The 19369-nt window shown below is 42.2% G+C and overlaps 1 protein-coding gene across 4 annotated transcripts; it reads right to left on the bottom strand.

The window, feature by feature from the left end:
* Window positions 1–7688: 7688 nt before the first annotated feature.
* On the bottom strand, window positions 7689–17559 carry irx6a (iroquois homeobox 6a). Of its 4 annotated transcripts, none has more exons than XM_043707009.1 (7): window positions 17299–17559; window positions 11038–11301; window positions 10790–10899; window positions 10257–10567; window positions 9353–9916; window positions 8792–8900; window positions 7689–8331 (listed from the first exon to the last, which is right to left on the bottom strand). In XM_043707009.1, exons 1-7 carry the CDS (start codon window positions 17344–17346, stop codon window positions 8322–8324), a joined length of 1416 nt encoding a protein of 471 aa, XP_043562944.1. In that variant the 5' UTR covers window positions 17347–17559; the 3' UTR covers window positions 7689–8321. The 4 variants fall into 4 exon arrangements, with proteins under 4 accessions (XP_043562944.1, XP_043562945.1, XP_043562942.1 ...); XM_043707010.1 differs by lacking the exon at window positions 17299–17559 and adding an exon at window positions 14315–14437; XM_043707007.1 differs by lacking the exon at window positions 17299–17559 and adding an exon at window positions 12164–13344.
* Between the last annotated feature and the right edge of the window lie 1810 nt (window positions 17560–19369).

Here is a 19369-nt window from a genome sequence, read left to right as displayed (position 1 = left end):
ACAGTATAGTCTCATCAGTGCTTTGTGTCTCTCGAGTATCACCTCCCTATGTTTGTATTCAATTTCCCTCATGATAAATGATAGCATTCTATTAGTTTTCCTAATGAGTCACTCTACTTGCTTACTAACCTTTTGCAATTAGAACATAGAACATAGAACATAGAACATAGAAGAATACAGCGCAAACATAGAACATAGAACATAGAACATAGAACATAGACACTCAATAGTTGCCCCTTGAACAAGTTCCACATATCATTTACAATTCTTGTACAAAAACACGCAGATCCTTCTCCATCTGGAATCTCTGCAATATCTCACCATTTTGATAATATGCTTTTTAAAAAATTCTTCCTAAGATGGTAACCTGTTTTTTTCAAAATTGTTAGAAATTCATTTGTTAGTTGACAACGTGTTAATTATGTTCATTTTTATGACATACACAGAAAACAAAAAAGGAACCATTGGTAGTTTGAGTTGAATTAAATCAGGTTTCAGTTGAGATGAATCAGGTGTCCATTTAAGAAGAACAGCTTCACCCTGGGAAAATGGTAAGTTAGATCATGAAGTCTCCAAGCTGTGAGAGTTGGTGTAGAAGGTTTCAAGTTGTCAGAAGTGAAAAGAAATTTCTATCAAAGCTGGAAACTGTCATCTAATAAGAAAGTAAACCATTTATACAGGAACAACACTTTACTTGGATTGAGTATGGAAAAATAAGTAGCTTGGGAGAAGGTTGAAATGTTATTTTGCATTTTATGTTATGGTTGTCCTTTTCTTACCTTTGCACAATAAACGTATGTGCTTTAGTTAAAGAACATTGTTAGCTTGCTTACAAAATCTTAAGTGACTAAAACCCCAGAATTCTGACAGGTGTTTGCTGTTTGTGTAAATGATCTGGATGAGAATGTAGAAGGCATGGTTTGCAAGTTTGTGGACGACTCCAAAATCTGAATAGACAGTGAAGAAGGTTTTCTAAGGTTACAAAGGGAACTTGATCAAATGGGTCAATGGGCTGAAAAAGGGGAGATGGAGTTCAATCGGGAGAAATGGGGTAGCACAGTGGCGCAGTGGTTAGCACTGCTGTCTCACAGCGCCAGGCACCCGGGTTCGACTCCAGCCTTAGGCAACTGTCTGTGTAGAGTTTGCACATTCTCCCCATGTCTGCGTGGGCTTCCTCCGGGTGCTCTGGTTTCCTCCTACAGTCCAAAGATATACAGGCTAGGTGAATTGGCTGTGCTAAATTGCCCATAGTGTTCAGGGATGTGTCGGTTAGGTGCATTAGTCATGGGTAAATATAAGGTTGTGGGATGTGTCTGGGTCGGTCACTCTTCAGAGGGTCGGTGCGGACTTGTTGGGCTGAAGGGCCTATTTCCACACTGTAGGGATTCTATTCTATTCCATAATTACGATGGTAACAAACTGCAAAAATTAGACATATGATCTATAAAGTCAGCTTTTACTCTGGGGTCTGACTTGTCTAGTATTATCATCAGCTGAGATCATTTGTTCCTGCATAAATTATCAGGACTGGATCAGATGGTGGAAATTACAAAAGCACAGTTCATAATCTTCCTTAGTTATAGTGCAATGCCAAAAGACTGGAGAATTGCAAATGCTCAAAACAGTTTGCAAAGGTCAGCCCTGAACTATAGGAAGTCAGCTTAACCTTGGTGATGAGCAGACTTTTAAAAATGATAATCAGGAGCAAATCTTTTTGTAAATTCTATCATGGGATGTGTGCGTAGCTGTTCTGTTCCCCATCCTGAAATGCCCTAAAATGAATTGTTTGCGAGGCAAATTTCAAAGAGCAGTTAGGAATCAATTATGTTGCAATAGATCCAGATCACCTGTAGATTAGACTGGGTAACAATGACAAGTTAGCTTTCCTAAAGGTCATTAATGAAACAAGTGGAGTTTTTACAGCAACCAATAGTCACATCACTGAAACTCAATTTCAGTTCCAGATTTTTTTGGTTGAATTTAAATTTCAGCAGCTGGTAGGGTTTGAACCTGTGTCCCCAGAACTTCAACTCGGCCTCAGGATTATCACTCCAGAGGCATTACCACTACACCACTACTTCCCCCAAAACCGTCACTTAGTTAAATATGGATTAATTAAGGAAAGCCAGCATGGAATTGTTAAGTGAAAATCATATTTAACTAATTTGATTGAGCTTTTAATGAGGTAACAAAGGAGGTTGTTGAGGTTAATAAAGTTAATGTCATGTATGTGGACTTCCAGAAGGCATTTGATAAAGTATCACATAATAGATTTGTTAACAAAGTTGAAACCTATAGAATGACTGAGATAGTGACAGCATGGGACCTGAGTTTGCTGAACAACTGGAAAAAGAGAGTGGTCAATAATGATTGTTCTTCAGACTGGAAGAAAGTAAAGGATGGGGTTCATTATTAGGACAATTGCTTTAACAAATTTACCAAATAAGTGCAGAGGTAGACCATTTACCTCCTTAAATCTGTTTCATCATTCAATAAGATCAAGGCTGACCTGTTGTGTTTCAAATTCCCATTCATATCTCAATAACCCTTGGTTCCCCTGAGCAACAAGAATATCTGACTTAAAAAAAAATCAATGACTCCACTTCCACTGCCTCTGAGGCAGAAAGTTCCAAAGTTGCACAATTCTCTGTAATAAAAGAAGTTCTCCTCATATCTGTCCTGAAAGGGTCAGTTCCAAAATGTGCTGATGTAAGAAATTATCCTGACTTAGTGACTTAGAAGTCCAGGGCATAATTTTGAAATTTGCAAATGGCAAGATCTTGGAACTATTGTGCAGTGTGAGGAAGATAGCGAAAACATTAAAGAAGATGTTGGCTAGCCAGGGAAATGAGCAGACATGTGTACCTTAAAATTTGAGGCCCAGAGCTGTAAAATGATATCTTTGGTAGGGAACATTAGAAGAAGCAATATGACAGAAAGAATATAATTCTAAAGCAGTAGATGGATCAGAGTTGTATCCATCAAAACCATTGCAGATAGCAGGTTGAAAAAGCAGCTTGTGTGGCAAAAGAACAGTGGCATAGGCTTTATGAATGGAGGTTCAGAGTACAAAAAACAAGGGCATTATGGTGAAATTTATAAAACACTGGCTTAGAGTATTGCACCACCACACATTAGGAAAGATGAAAAGGCATCCGTAAAGGTGCAGAAAAGGTCTACAAGAAAGTTCTGAAGATGACAGTTGTTAGTTGTGAATAGTTTGGAGAAGCTGGAGCTTCTTCCCTTAGAGAAGAAAAGGTGAAGAAGAGAGTTGACAGCGAGTTCAAAATCAAGAGGGATCCGGGCAGGATAGCAAGGGAGACAATGGTCCAGTTGGTGACAGGGTCTAGAAGCAAAAGACAAAAAGCGGCAACATTTTCATACAAAAGGTGGTGCATGTATGGAATCAGCTGCCAGAGGACATGGTGGAGGTTGTTACAATCACAGCATTTAACAAGCATCTGGATGGGTATATGAAGAGGAAGAGTTTAGGGGAATATGGACCAAGTGCAGGCAAAGGGGACGAGATTAACTTAGGCTATCTGGTTGGCTTGGACGTATTGGACTGAAGGGTCTGTTTCCATGCTGTGCATCTCGACTCTATGACACTGATTTAGAGTGATTGGCAAAAGAAACAGAGATGACACAAGGAAAATAATTTTTACACAGTGCATAGTAAGAATCTGGAATGTACTTCCTGAGAGTGTGATGGCAAACATTTCAATCAAAGCTTTCTAAACGGAATTAGCGAATTCTCAGAAAAGAGAAAGAAATTGCAAGACTACAGGAAAAGGTTGGGATGTAGAGCTAGCCACGTTGCTCCTGCAGGGACCCAAGACAAACATGATGGGCCTCTTTCTATGCCAGAGTATTCTATAATTCTAGTCTAGATATTTGTTGCTGCTTTATTCCTGCAAAACAATTGAAGTGATTTAAAATGCTTTTGTAAATCCTCCTGCAATGTTATTTAGTTTGAGGAAAGACCTAGGTTCAAAAACTGATCTTATTTGCCATATTCAAACCAAATTCAGAGTCCATCAAACTATAGATAAATTTAAGTACTGTGAGATTACAACTCACTTCACTGTGATTAGGTCTGAGTGTATCAGACTATGATTGTAACACAAACATAGATATTTATGTTAGAATCCATAGTTACCTCAGTAGGACATCACTGGGCAGAGTCCAGGGTCAGTGGCATTTATACTTCTACAGACCTCTAACTTAGTTATGCATGTGGTGAGATTTGACAATACTGGTGTATTTATTTTTTTAAAATCTGGAATCAAGATAGGAGGTCAAGGCTCCCTCTGAAGTTTGACCAAACACTATTTAACAATGCAATATGAAACCATACTCAAAAGGGAGAGTATTTTTGTTGGTAAGGTTGGAGCTGCAGTGAGGACTTGTTCCAGAATTTTGGGGACAATTTTTCAAGGGAGCCTGTGTGGGGCTTACTTGCAATGATTTCTATGCTTGTAGATGAATTTTCCATTTATTGTTCACCATTTATTGGTGGACCTAATACAACCAGTAGCGTGACAATGCCCTCGAACGTCTTGCTGCCGAATGCTGTAGTTACTGTGCAATAGCTTTTATTGTTAGTTGATGTTGTCCATCTTCATGGGAATCCTAAAGTAAATAGGTGGCCTACAGTGCAATCATGTCCGTCTAAAACTGGAATTTGCATGGTCGAATAAGGCCCGTGCTGATTCACATTAACGTGAACTTGGCAGTATAAATGGAGCATTAACTGAAATGAAATGGTCTCTCGAGGTAGGAGATTCTGATCCTGAATGAAATTGCTGGAGACAAGTTTTTACTTGGCCACGAATAATTTAGGAGGTAAAAACAATGACTGCAGATGCTGGAAACCAGATTCTGGATCAGTGGTGCTGGAAGAGCACAGCAATTCAGGCAGCATCCGACGAGCAGCAAAATCAACGTTTCGGGCAAAAGCCCTTCACGTGCAACTGATAATTAAAACTATGTATAAATAGCGTGGCTGCAAGCGAGGTTTAAAAAAATATCGACGGAACGACCAGTTAGTATAGGGTGAACGAAACTGCCTCTCAAAAAGGAGGACAAATCCGAATCTGCAATTTACTCAGGTGGCGTACAGTGTTTCTGTAGAATTGTTGCAGCTATGCTAAGGAACATAGATGCATGGATGGCACTGGGATTTGCTAACAAGATTAAGCATACCTGGAACTCGGATTTTTTTTCAACCTTCAGAAACAAACGTGTAAAAAAAATTGCATTGTTGGAAGTTTATCGGGAGTAGTTGTACATAACTAAAGCCTACAGCAAGCACGGGGTAGGGGTAGGGTGGAGGTGCGGGGAAGGAAAGCAAAGGGAGGAGGGGGCACGTCCTTATATTTATTCCGTACACGTCCCACTGTGTCCAAACCACGTAAGAACTTGCAAGAAGCCTCAGAATCAGACTAATACTCTTTATTACATGAACTAATCCCTTCCAAATCCGACTTGAAATAATGTTTATCTTTTGCCAGCTTAATTTCCCAGCCTGAAATCCCTGGGTCAGTCCCAGCATCAGATATTGTGCCATTTCGACAACCTCGTTTAAAGATAACTGCCTTTAAATCAAAACTATATATACGTATATAAAATAGTGTACTCAAATTACAACAAAAGAGGATACTCATGATATAGAAATGTGTAAGGACACAGAGAAATCTTACAACTTATACTGAAGGAAGACTTGAGAGTTTCTAATTCTTTGTAGATCTCAAGTTGTAAGATATCATTTAAAATCACATCTCTAGGCTGGACAGCAGTGGATATATAGTCACCAAGGTTACTGAGAACACGTGGGCGCTTTCAAAATGAAACGTAATAAAAATAATGTTGAATTAATCTTTCAGATCTTGATCAAGTTTGTGAGCAATAGACATTGCTCGAATATGATCATATTTGGATTTTGAAGGAACATTAATAATTATTTTAATGATTTGGTTTTACTGTAAAACAAAATCCAATGTTAACTTGAACAAGCTGGCTTCTGGACTTGTTTTGTTCAAATTAAGTACATTGTAAAATTATAATGACAAGAGTAAATTCAGAAGGATCACAGAACCCCGCATGCAATAAATACCTGTACTTGTAGGTGGAAAACATCAAGTGAGCGCCTTTGCAATTTAGACCATGAGTTAACAAAAACACTTGACACCAGAAGTGTCATAACAGGATGATGTCATGTCTTGACGTTAGCACTGTCCACTTGAAATTGGTGAGACAATATGAGAAACCCGAACACTGTTTCAATCACTGTACCTGTTAGTGTAGCGTGAGTGGGGATAGTTTTCTGTAATTAACTTTTCTCTGCCAAACACTATGCGCGAGAATTTGGTGCTTGCAGCACCATGCTCTGTAAGATTCACTGGGCTGTCTCATTAAACTGATCCTTTAGCTCTGCGGCCTTTCCCTCTGCCGCATTGACTGCAATGATCACAAAATGAAAGTGATAATAACAACAGTAAAAGTATTGATTGTGATCTGATTTAATTCCGCGACGTATAGATACACTTCCCATTTTAGGTCACGGCACACTATATTCAGCATCTTGAATAAAACTGAATCTTAAAAGAATCCGAATGCATCAGGGCTGCACAAAGAGAGTGCACCAGACTAATATAATGCTGCAACTTCTTACATTATTTATCTTGAGCGTTCTCTGGTGATTTGGACGTCCTGTTTAATTGTAAAGTAGGTAAGGGCTCTGTTTCCTACAAAGCGTAGCATTTGTTGAAATTTCTTTTTTTTTGTATTTAATAACAATTCCAAACTTGTCCTTTGTTAAAATAATACTCCAAATGAAACAAGCGAATTTCTTCTTTTGCAATGAATTTCTGAAAGTTCGCTTCTGTCTTTTGAGGGTAAGTTAGGGAGACGTGGTTACATCTGAAACCTGGGATTTTATGTTGCACCTTTTTACTCCAGAAGAGAAGATCGTATAAAGAGTGTGTCTCGATTGCAGCTTTAGGTTATCACCATACCTTTTCGATTAGGTGTGTGTGGGTCTTTGTTTTAATGCTTTGGCCTTTAATCTCAAAAGCAGATCGGTTTGAATCCCTGAAGTGACTAACACAAAATCCAGTCTTGACAGAATCCTGTAATCAAGGCACGCGTTAGCCCTACATTATTGCAACTTTCTTTGCACAGAAGGACAAAGGGGAATTCTTCTCCTAATTCTGTCCTGTCTGTTTTACTCTGACGAACAGTATACAAGCAGAGCTGTCAGTCCTAATTAGTAGCAAACAACATGGAAAGTTGTCGCTCTGTATCCGTGTATGTAAAGTGCACAATGAGCGCCCATTGTTTGGGTTTTAACCGACTGAGTTACACGCTCTGCATTTCACCAATTAGGAGCATTCCATAACATTGCAAAATACTTTTTAAAAATCTCTGAAAACTGTTAGTGTAAAATGGTAAATGGTCAATGAAATCGCAATTGCAAAATATTTCCCCATGCCCTTTAATTGTTGCTGGGGAGTTGTCAGCATCTTGATCGATTGTACCGTACCGGACTTCTAGTGGGAGAACTCAAGGGGGAGAGGAGAATAATGTGGGACATTTTCAAATCGTTACTTGCAATTGAACTTTAAAAAAAAAATGTTGAACGCTGAAACCATTCCTTACAAAAACAAGATATCTATGTAACGCTTCAGCAATTTATATGATTAATTTAATTGCATAAATCATACCTTCGTTTGTAAATAGGTCACCGTGAGTCTGCAGTTTTTTTTTACAATTATCACATTACACAGGTTTGACAAGTGTAATTTATTCCCATTTCACAGCACAAACTAAATAAAGTGGCGGGGGTGGGGCGAGTTGAAGGTGGGGGCGATGTGGGACTCTAATGTAAACCAGTGTACGTATCTGTATAAAACGCAAAGTAGTTTTGAATCAAAGAGTAAATTGCAAACAACGCGTGCTCCAATTAAAACGGTAAAAATAAATCGAAAACTAAAAGCGCTGGGCGGCAAGATGTGAAGTGCTTTCATCATTATTGTAAGGTATATTTCGTCGAACAGCCCAACGGCCTCCCCTGATTCTTGGTACATTTTTCCCGAGTTAGAACAAGTAAGTCCGTGCAAGGAAACCCCATTGGAAGCGCCCTTTCTGTTTTCTCTTGAATGGGATCATTGGCCACTGGTTAAGTCAAAGCGAATCAGTTTTACAGTCAATGCCAGTGCTCGGAAGAAACGGATCCTGTCTCATTTCCAGTGTATTGTCAATCACTAGTGCATACAATAAAAAGAGTTGTGCGGCATCCACTTGGTTTACAGCGTTCTGGTCTAAACAAGCCTGTTTTGTTTTTGAAAAAAAAGTATATGTACATATGAGTATGGCACATTTAACGATAAAACAAAATCGTCAATCACGCAAACCACTTATGAAAAGGCGGAATTCCCACCAACCCCTCTCCCACCAACATCAGCAGGCGGTCAATTTGTCGAATTAGAAATGAAAACGAAATTCGGAATAAAGGTTATATTGTCTTACATTGCATTTTAAGTGTCCCCAGTGACGGACACGTTTATTTTCCGATCAAGCAAAGCCAATGACTTTGAAGCAACTTTCAAACCCAGTAAAACTCATCAGCGTTAGGCCTGGTTCTGCCAGCATGTCCAATATTTCCTGGATTCTGTAATACCTTCACAAGGGCATTTCACATTCCATGCAGAGACCCAACAGTGTTCCCGGAGCAAAAGCCCTTTAGGAACCGGGAGGGTTTGAGTGGACCATGAAATGTCACCTACCTCACCTCTTCAGGACAGGTCTGAAGGCTCTCCTCAGCTTCCCCTCTGGGTGCAGTGGGCATGTTTCTGTCATCTCCACTGATCCCACATCAGATTTCCCATGCCTCAGAAATCCTGAAAAACACAACCCCTTTTACAATATGATCACCGCTAATTATTCGATAATTAACAACTCGAAGGCACCAATCCTCCTTTCACAATCATGACTGAATTCACACACAGTCATATAGATAGGTGCTCTGGAACAAGAGCCTCTGTGTATTTGGTTATAAATGTGGAAGTATGAGGTAATAAAGCACAGTTAATAAAATAATGCCGCAATGTTTAGATTGAAGTCGGTGAGGGGCGATTTATAGCGTATGCCAAGGTATAGTATCATCACCAGGTCGACTAAAAGCTAAGTGTTCAGTGTAATTAAGAGATGCCTTCATTCACATCTTGAAAATAACACACCACAGAATGGAAAAAGGGGAAGTTGGGTTGTGACCATCTCTCCCGCTGCCATTCTGGACCGTGTTAAAGACAAGAGTTGATGTGACTGGAGAAAGTTAATGTGCAGGAGGTACCTTCAGTCCCTGATGTATACTGGCAGTTGCCTAGTGCGGGGTAGGAAGCACAGTGCAGCTGACCAGTGGCCACAAGCGTTTGTAAATTGAATGCAGAAGTTCTCAGAATGCGGGCTGCATGTGAAGAGTCTCGAAGAGATAGGATATCATCGACTTGGTTGACCGTGGCCTGGCTCGGCCTCACCTCGGCGCAGTACCGAACTGTCCGCGACTGGCCGCTCTCACAAGCCACCAGAGTGTTGGAGGCTGCTGTATGTGCTAGAGACCAAATTCTCGGCTTCTCTGCTGTCCCAAAGCGCTGCTGGAAACTGGTGCCTGCCATAGAAACTGGTGGCTTATTGCTGATGGTTTCTAGAAAGTGTGGGGCGAGGCTGGAATCACCCTTCGAGCAGGAGAATGTGTGCGGATTGCCTGGAGGCGACACGTTACGGTCACTTCCCTCCACCAGCGCTTGCCTGGGGCCGCATGGGGCCTTGTCTTGGTCCACTTTTCCCGATTCCTCATCGTCCAAATCCTCCAGATCACTCAGTCTCAACTCTTTGTCATCTCCATATTCTTTCTCATCTGTGTACACATTCAAAGAGATTAGTATTGATCTCTGGAACACGAAAACATTGAACTATCGAACTGTTGAAATATCTCATTTCAATTCGATCGTGAGAACAAACCTGAATCATCATTTCTACAAGAGGGTTTATCATGTCTGGCATCTACAAGGTGTCAACTTTCTTCCTACAATGTGCTCTTATCCTCTATTAGATTTCTGAACCCATTTAAGTTTTCTAACTTTGGCCCAGTTATGTTTAACTACATCGGCTGCAGACCATCAACCGACCCAAGAAAGTTTCAGGTCTTCTTCGAACAGTGCATGACAGCGCCATTGTAAATGTGAGTGGTAGCCCACCTTTCGCCCCGCTCTCCGCACTATATTGGTCCCCGTCTTTTTTCTCGCTGTCCTCTTTCTTCTCATCCCCCCCTTTGTTTCTCGGAGACCAGGTCATCTTGTTCTCCTTCTTCAGCCTCCTCCTGGCGTTCGCGAACCAAGTGGAGACTTGAGTCAGAGTCATCTTGGTGATGATGGCCAACATGATCTTCTCGCCTTTGGTGGGATAAGGGTTCTTCCTGTGCTCGTGAAGCCAAGTCTTCAGAGTGCTGGTGGTTTCTCGGCTCGCGTTTTTGCGCCGAGAGTTGCTGCTGAAGTCCATGGTGGCACACCTGAAACAAAACCAAAAAAAAACAAAATATAGAGAGATCAAAGTAAAAGAAGGAACACTGGAAACTAAAATGCGTATAGGCATTGGGCAAGGAGCAAATACACTGATCAATAAATGGATTTAACTCCGAATCACCATCAGAATACAACACACATTGCCTTAGGTCACTTTAATGGTTGCTCAGGGTTTCAGTGTTGTTACTTGTCTTGATCAAAGGTCTTACCTGTCATACTGGTACTGCCCCAAGGAGTGGTCATACGGGTAGTAGGTAGCTGCTGCAGCAACTCCCGAGTGTAAACTCCCAGTGCCATCTTTAATTTCATACTGGGAATTCTGTAAAGGGGATGAGATACAGGGAGAAGTGCACACAAAACAGTCAAGAAGTTGTGTTTGAAATGAAAGCATAGCTCAGACGCGAGAGGAGACGGTGTCAAGGCATCGCAGGTGGATTGGCCTAAGGCTGTTACTCACCAGGGAGGAGTACAAGGCTGAAGAGTCGGTACTGTACGCCAAATAGTTCCCGTAGCCCTGGCTGGCTGCAGTTGCATAGGGAGAGCTGCTGTACATGCCCAGGGCCGCGGCCGCCGCGTTAATCTCAGTCCTGGCGTTGGTCAGCAATCTGTTATCATAGGGAGGGCAGCAAACAGCAGCTTGGGCCGGCCCGGCGCACCCTTCAGTCACAGGTCTGGAGCCGGCTTCGCAGCACGTCGCTCCGGGACTGGCCGACACGAAGAACTGGACGGAGAGAAATAACCAAGGCAGCAACCGTCATTTCAGCAGATCAAAACCATTGTAAAGTGCAGGGAAATGCGAGGTGGGCGCAGCAGTCCGTATGGCTTGGAGCTGAATTCATCAAAGCAACATAAAGTGGGATTGCAACAGAATAAAGGGATAGCAAGAGGAAAGAGTTTGCTTGGCATCGTTGTACTGTGGAATTATGAAGATAAAGACATGTAAATTATTGAGGGAGCCGGAGAGAAGAGAATCTCAGTGTGGAATGCCTTTAGATTCTCACTGAGGCGGAGGAGGGAAGTACTTAAAGGAACATGCACTTGTACCTAAATACAGCGAGGGAGAATGGAAACTATGAAATAATGACTGAGCGAACAGGCAAATGACCACACTCAATGCAGTTTGGGGAACTGGGTTGGTTATTAGGAACGGCCAGTTAAGTGCAAAACGCAGTCAAGCTAACAAGAAATGCTGAGCGCCGAGATAAGCACCTGGAGGAAACGGTGGCCCCAATGCAGGGCAAATGTGCAAGGTTTCAACATGGCCACACAATCATACATCCTAAAAGTAACTTTACACAGTATACAGTGGAACTTATTGTGGTGTGGAATTAAAGCACAAGTCAATATAACGCATTCATGGTACTTTGCAGAATAGATTGCACGCTTGGAGAAGACAAACAGACACATTCACCAATACGACCATGAAATAGAAAATGTAGTGTGAAAATCCATACTATATGAAAGGGGGAGGGAGTTGGTATCAGGTATTCTAAACTGAAACAGGACCTCCACAAAAACGCAACGTGCTAAAGAATACAGGGCACCCAGACTGTAGTATGTATGTAATGGGCGTCCGTTCTTACCTGGGACGCTGTGTTGTAGGGATATCCAAATTGAGAGAACGACATCACTGCTCCCTGTGCCACCATAGGAAGATTTCCTCCTGATAGTTTGGGGAGCAAATCCTAGTTCAGGATGCCCCTTCTCCCCGATACATGGCCTTTGACTTCATTAGAAAGGATTCCAGTTTAGAAATCGGAAGGCGCCGTACACTGGCAGTTCAAAGCTTACCGGGGGTGTTCATCTTAAGGCATGGTTTATGGATGAAATGTAGCTGAAGAGGGTTAAAAAAAAAACCGGACGGAAGTGCAAGCCTGCTCTAGAGGCTACTGCCGGTTAGAATTTGCCACTCTCCTTCCTTTCCTCATCCAGGGAAAGGTATCAGCGTGACGTCACGTTAATCCCGAATCGGCCGGACAGAACGGATAGCACGGTGTTTTTGTCAATCATCTGCAACGTGGAATATTCCTAGATACACTCAACACTTGGTTCTCATGCTCTCCCTCGCTTTCGGATGCGCGCCGACGGCTGCTCAGGTACTGGCAGGGTCTTAGTTGCAAACATTGCAAAAATATCCCGAAGCTCACCGCGACAGGATTGAGGGGAATCTCGGGGAATTGGAAGGTTGCGACAGTTTTCAAAGGTTGCATTTTTAACCCATCCTCCCCTACCGCCTCCCCCACCATGTCTGTCTCAACGTACAGGAGTTATGACTTTAACACAGCACCTTTAACTTCACTTCATTCCAATGGGGATCCTTAAAACATCCCTCCATCACAAATACAATCAATAAGGACACTTGTTCAAATTTAGCATTATCGGTGCCGCATCATCACTAAGTTTCCCAATGATTCTCCAACCCATTTTTTTAAAAGAAGCAAACAGCGGGGTCACAACTCTGTCACCTAACTCGGTAGTAGTTGGCAGGAGGGGTGAATGAACAAGCAGAAAATGGGCCACACGCTGTTTTCACGCGGGCTCGTAATGTTGGCCGTTTTTGCCTTAATTGGTTGATTCTGATGAAAATCATCTCAGCGCGTCCTCCCACCCACCCCCGCACAATGAACTGAGGCAAAATCCGAAAAGACGTCAAACGAAATGAAAACGAGAGCGGAGATGCAATAAAGTACAAACTGACGCGGAACAGGCGAGGGAGGTAGTGTCACACCCGGGAGAGAGGCAATTATTTGACCTCCTCCGACAGTTAATAATCGAAAAGAAAGAATGGGGGGGGGGGGGGAGGGGGGAGGTGTTGTGGGTGTCCTAGAACACAAGCTTCTCTTTCAACCCGTCCGATCCATAGCCAAAGGGCCAGTCACTAATTAATGATGATGATCTATCCATTTTTCTCCATTAGAGCCAGAATGATCCCCAAAGAGTTGAATATCTCGCTTTGACAGGTCAATGCGGGCTGATTGATGGCTGTCTGGAGACCGGCGTGCCCAATACGAGCAGGGCGTAATTGCATCAATTAACAAATGGAAATTGGGGACTTGTGTAGCCCACCATTTACACCGGGTAAAAAAAACGCAGCCTTTCGGCTCCGATTCACTAGACAAAGTTTGCGCTCTCACTCAGAGCGATCAGTTTTGCTCTCATTACGGCTGGCGACAATAACAGTTTGGAATATGTTTCAATTATTGAAAGTGCTGGAGGCTTTTACGGGATGTGTAAGGTCGCTCAGATATCCATCATCTTCAAACTTTCACACAGACTCGCAGCGCTTAAAACGCGTCCATTCCGGGAACGAATTCTTTTGCAGTGAACAAAAGACTCAACAATCCAACTCAGTCAGCGCTCCCCCCCCCCCCCCCCCCCCACCCCCAGTCCTCACTCTACCTTTGCTCTTTCACTATTTATTCGGGATGAGGTGGGAGGGTTATTTTCGGTGTCCCGGGAACTGAAGGGATTTTAGGGAAACCGTTAAGCAAAAGCTGTCACTGCTTATTGGGTTAATCTTTTATCCGAAAGTTGCCATTCTTCAACAAATACCAATAATGGCCGGAACCTGGCGCTTTTGCCTCGCTTCAATCTTGTCCCTTTTTCCACTTCAGTCACCCTAGAATGAAGACCTTCTACTTGCGATCGGGCGTGTTTACAAACTTCACTGGCTGCACGGGACACGTTCTGTAGTAACACATTCATTTCAGAGTGAAGGAGTGTGCGGCACTTGCCTGCTCTGAGGTCGAGTACATGTACTTTTCCAGGTGCAGTTAGATCTGTTGAGTGCACCTTGTTACCCGCTAGGGCACCAAGTGCTTGTAGCGATTGCCCCCGCCCTGTCCTCTTTTGTGTGTGTGAGAGAGAAAAGTCGAGCGCAACTCGCGGTAATGACCAGCTTCTTCTAACAGCGGCGCAAGAGAGCTTTCTCAGTACAACAATAAAGTGCCCACAAGTCTGTGATCAGATCAAAGAGCGGGAACTGGAAACTGGAGCACAGCCTCTTTATCAGGGCGAGAAACAAACCATGCATTGACCTGCAACTACCATGGCTACAGTGTCAGCTCTGGGCCGGGTTTCTGGTCCATTTTGGTAATCGAATCCGTTTCGCCAATAGGCCGCTTCAAATTGAACAAAAAAAACATGGTCCAGTGGGACGGAAAACATCAACACGCCGAAGCGAGGAACATCAATACTTCCCTATTTACAAATTGTTGGCGTTGCTGTACTTTAAACTTCTTTTAAATTATTAGGTGTTCCACGAAAGTATCAGTCAACAACGTGCATTTAGCTAGCGCCATTTTCCGTACTAAAACTCTCCAAGCTGCTTTCGAGGTGGTGATTACAGAAATAATTTGGCACCAAGCTGAAGATAGAGACAATAGAATGGGTGGGGGGTGCAGAGAAATCAAATGGTTTAAGCAACGTGTTCAAAGAGGGAGAAGGTGGTAGGGAGGGGATGGTGAGCTAAAAGGACGATCTTTTATTAATGAAGGGTGACTGGACTCGAAACCTTAACTTTCCTTGCTCTCCAGGCCAGATCCGCCGAGTTCCTCCAGCAATTTCTGTTTTTATTTGGTTTATACAAGTTTATTGGAGACCGCAACAATGTACACTGTGAACACAGAAAGGCAGCTATACTGTATAGTTCTGGAGGATTCTGATATTCCCCAAGTGAACGTCCATTCAGTTAAAACAGAAACTAAGGGCAACAGGATAGTCCTGAGAGAAAGAATAGGCACAGTTGTTGCTTCACTTCGGGCTACCTGAACAGAATCTGGATTCACTGGACAAGTGTGAACACACGTGGAGAACGGGGCAGCTTAGTTCAACTTGCCTTTCCACCAATAGTAAGACTGGCGACAGAAAAACCAAGCAACCAAGGCGTAATTATTGAAGGATGCTGGGAATGTGGAAAAAAAAACTCAGCCGGTCTGGCAGCATCTGTAGAAAGAAAAACAGAGATTACGTTTCGAGTTGAATGAGGTTTCTCTTCCAAGAAAGAGACACTTCTGATTCCAAAACAGTCAGCGATTCTCTCTCCACAGATACTGCGCCAGATCTGAAGTTGCTGGGCATTGTTGATTGTCATTGTCATGTCGGTTACTTTGTGGCAATACTATGGCTTTCGAAATAATAAACGTTTCCTTTTCCTCTTAATATATGTTTTGAGAAAAAAAAAACATCAATTACATCTTGTTGAGTTTAAAGGTTGCATTGCGATATTCATGAAAAACAAATGGTTACTAAATTGAAGAAACCCTACCATTTTGTGGCAACACGTTAAAAAGTTTCTGGTCAGAATCGCAATGGGCGATGGAACAATGATACATGCAGAACTGGGGCTACATTCAAGAGTGAGTAACTGGCCAGTATTTGTCCGTGCTAATGCTGTAGCACGTCTTTGAGCGAGCGCTTGAATGCACAAGTCCAGCTGGACAGGGTCTGCATAATTCATGCTGACCAGTTGGACCGCAGAGAACACAATATTTTAAAAGCAGAGGGAATACCAGCTTTTACAATTGTCCTTTGAAGTTTCCATCTTTGTGATCCGTTGACCCTCTGCGTCAACTGGCCTCATTAATGATCTTCTGGCCCCCATCTTTTTTACCTGTGCCGCCACAAAGGACTCTCCTTCCTAATCTCTTCCCTCGCCCAAAAGCCTGCTGAGCCTCAGTTTAAAGAACCACCAGTCGTCTCTCTCTCTCTCTCTCTAATGAGAGAGCAGCTCTATGGTCTGGTAAATTATGACGACTTTACCCCTTTTTTACAGCGAGTCGAGGTGGCGGGGTGGAGGACCCGTACTTATGATGTATAATGCAGTGCTCGTTTCGGTGTGATAAACCATTGGAGGCAACAATGCTTACGCGATGATAAAGGTAATCATCAAGAAAGACCAGAAAGAAAACAACTCCCCTCCTTTATTATCATTATTATATTTAGGAATTCGAATTTAAAATGACAAGTAGATAAACAAGATTTGGATTCTCTTATTATTCTGTTATCCCTTCTTCTGAACGCACCCTACGTTACATTTCAATAATATGAATCGCAATTAGTAGGCCTCACCGGGGAGGAAGAAATGAGCCAACTCTGTACTCAATGGGCAATGCTAAAGTTCAAGTCAAGACAGTACGCCAAAAGACCATACGTATAGTTTCCAGGCGTGTTTAGGTCAGCGGATCTATCCTCTATGTACCATACCTTTTCCGAGAGATGATCGCGCTCACACATTTACTGGGAATACAATACAACAAAGAAAACACGGCAGAAAATGATGGACTACAGCTGGCCTGCCAGCGAAGGACAAAGTCAGGTTAGCGTTTGAGAGATGATTCTTCACCTAGCATGTGAAACCTCCGCATTTCCAGGGAATTTATCTCATGGATGCGGTACCTGAACTCTAGTAGATGAGCAGAATGCGCGTTAGGATATACGTATAACTGTGCACGTAGCACATAACACATGGCATGTGTAATTTCCCTAAAATGTAGAAATGGGAAGTAGGACATGGAAAAAACTGAAATCGGTAAACTATAGGATCCGGGCTGAAAATTGCTAGTATTTAGCCAATGTTAGGATCAGAATTAAAGCACTTTAAAACAAAAACAGGTTTAAATCACTTGCAGAAAGACATTCATGTTTCCTAAGTTATACTGCTAGAGAAGTGCAAACATTTCATAAATACATGAAAAATAGTCACGTTTGGTATAATTACCTTCATTTCCCCTTCTTTCTCCACCTTTTCGGTGCTAGCCAGGAGCATTAACTAAGTGAGAAGCTCATTTGGGAAACTGGCGTAAACACAATGGGACCGAATGGCCTTCTACGGCGCTGTAACAGTTCTGTGACTCTGTGAATTGCTTCCTATCTTTAACTGCAATTCAAGCCATCTCTGAGTAATTAACAAAGTAAGTGATGGTGCAAGTTCAGAAGCTGATTTGTACATGCCTTCAGATTGGGATGGCCCTCGGGCTCTGTTTACTTGTGTGGACCCCCACCATATGTGACACGCCGACTGCGAATGAATGGAGCCATTTCAGTCTACTGCAGTGACCCACGTGGCGTTAAAAGCAGTAACACGGTAACTGCAGAGTGATGCCACTGAATGGAAATACAAGGGGCTCTGGCAAAAGAATGTCTCACGTCGCATTAGATCAGCACATGCTGCAGTAAAACGGAAAGAGCTCACAGCCACGAAATATTGCGGTAATGCATTCTTTACGAACTTTATTTATCCTTGCGTACATTGTTACTTTACGGGAAGCAAAACATTATAGTCAGGTGTACGCACTAACCGCTTGGTGCAATATCTGGTCATATATGTTTAGACATTTTACAAATGTCAAGCCCCAATACACACCCAATCTCAAAGTTTAGTTATAAAACCTTTTCAATTTTTGTGTGAAATAGAACAAAACTTGGAAGATGATTTGTGCCGGGCTCGGGACACATTCCGGGCAATTCCTGAAAAATGCTGCAGAAAACACATTCCTTCCGCGCTGAGAATCAGCGATAATTCACACTGGATTCGCTTAGCGCAGATCTGGACTTGAAACAGCGCCCTAAATCGGAAAACAGAGTGAAAATACAATTTGCTATCACAGTTATGGAAAGAAAATTTCGTTAAAAGATTCATTGCTATTGTAACTTAGATTAAATGCAGATTGATTCTAAACTAAGCCAGGATATTACCGTTTGTCTGTTTCATTTAACCGAAACCATGTTCATCCAAACAACTGAAAAGCTATCGGACACATCGATCACTGAGCAGCGCCAAAGACATTGGAATAGCTAGCTAATATTTAAAGTGACAGATGCATATTCGACTTGTTTGTGCGCGCGTTTCACAGGTGGCCGGATATCTTGTCCAAACACTTCGTGGTTAGAACTGAAAGGGGCACACTCTGCCACACATTAGCAAACGTCGCAGGAAATGTGAAGAGTTTGCCCTGTTTTACCAGTGTTAGCTTTGTATACACGGTACTTATTTTCAATTTTTAAACTGTCTATCAAATAAGTCATTCTCTACTTTTAATTACATTGATTTTTTTATTGTTCATTAAATATCATCAGATTATTGAGAAAAGTATTCATCTCAACCTCATTGACAATGTCTTTCAATCTCTGCATAAAGCAACCGATGAGAACAATCCAAGCCAACATATCGTTCGCGGTGAGATTGAGCAATGAGTTAGTGCAAAATGGTAAGAAGTTTTAATGTGCATCGGGAATTATTCAGAAGCTGTAAGGTAATTTGGGTTAAACATCGACCCATGGAAACTTTTCAAGCATCAACAGCAGAGATATGTAAATCTCTCAGCAGGTCGTGCGTAATAGCATTATTGACATTGGAGAGGTTCCTCAATTCAACTGTTGATGGTGGAACAGGTACCATTGCCGTTTGAAGAGATTTGTTTCTCAATATATTTAAGAAAGAAGTGAGCAGCTTTGAAATGTACTCAGAGGTTTCACACCCTGCTTGATACGACGAACAGGAACATGTAGTATCAAACCCAGCCCACATCCTCCTGTGCTGATAATTTCTGGATCTAGATTGCGATGCTTATCTGGAGTTGTGTTGTCTTTGCCAATATGCCACAAATACTGGTCAACTATGCTAAGTTTAAATATACGGACATTCTGACAATATGTGTCGGAGTCAAAACTTGTGTCAGACCAAGAGACTGACTACACACCATTATCACCATTATATAGGATGCATTCAGCTCCACTTTAATAACTAGCAGACAGTATGAAAAGGAGCAGCAAAAAACTTCAGTAAAACA

The sequence above is a fragment of the Chiloscyllium plagiosum genome, chromosome 17, assembly GCF_004010195.1.
Source record: "Chiloscyllium plagiosum isolate BGI_BamShark_2017 chromosome 17, ASM401019v2, whole genome shotgun sequence".
NCBI classification, from domain to species: Eukaryota; Metazoa; Chordata; class Chondrichthyes; order Orectolobiformes; family Hemiscylliidae; genus Chiloscyllium; species Chiloscyllium plagiosum.
The sequence above is the reverse complement of the archived record's forward strand: the minus strand, read 5'-3'. Positions and strand labels throughout refer to the sequence as shown.

Excerpts from the sequence above, each read along its gene's own strand:
- irx6a (XM_043707007.1), bottom strand. The coding sequence starts at position 12,229 with ATGGTGGCACAGGGAGCAGTGATGTCGTTCTCTCAATTTGGATATCCC. Across the intron at positions 10,900-11,037 it reads CAGCCTTGTACTCCTCCCTG|AATTCCCAGTATGAAATTAA; the intron begins GTGAGTAACAGC and ends TCCCCTTTACAG. Across the intron at positions 10,568-10,789 it reads GGGCAGTACCAGTATGACAG|GTGTGCCACCATGGACTTCA; the intron begins GTAAGACCTTTG and ends GTTTTGTTTCAG.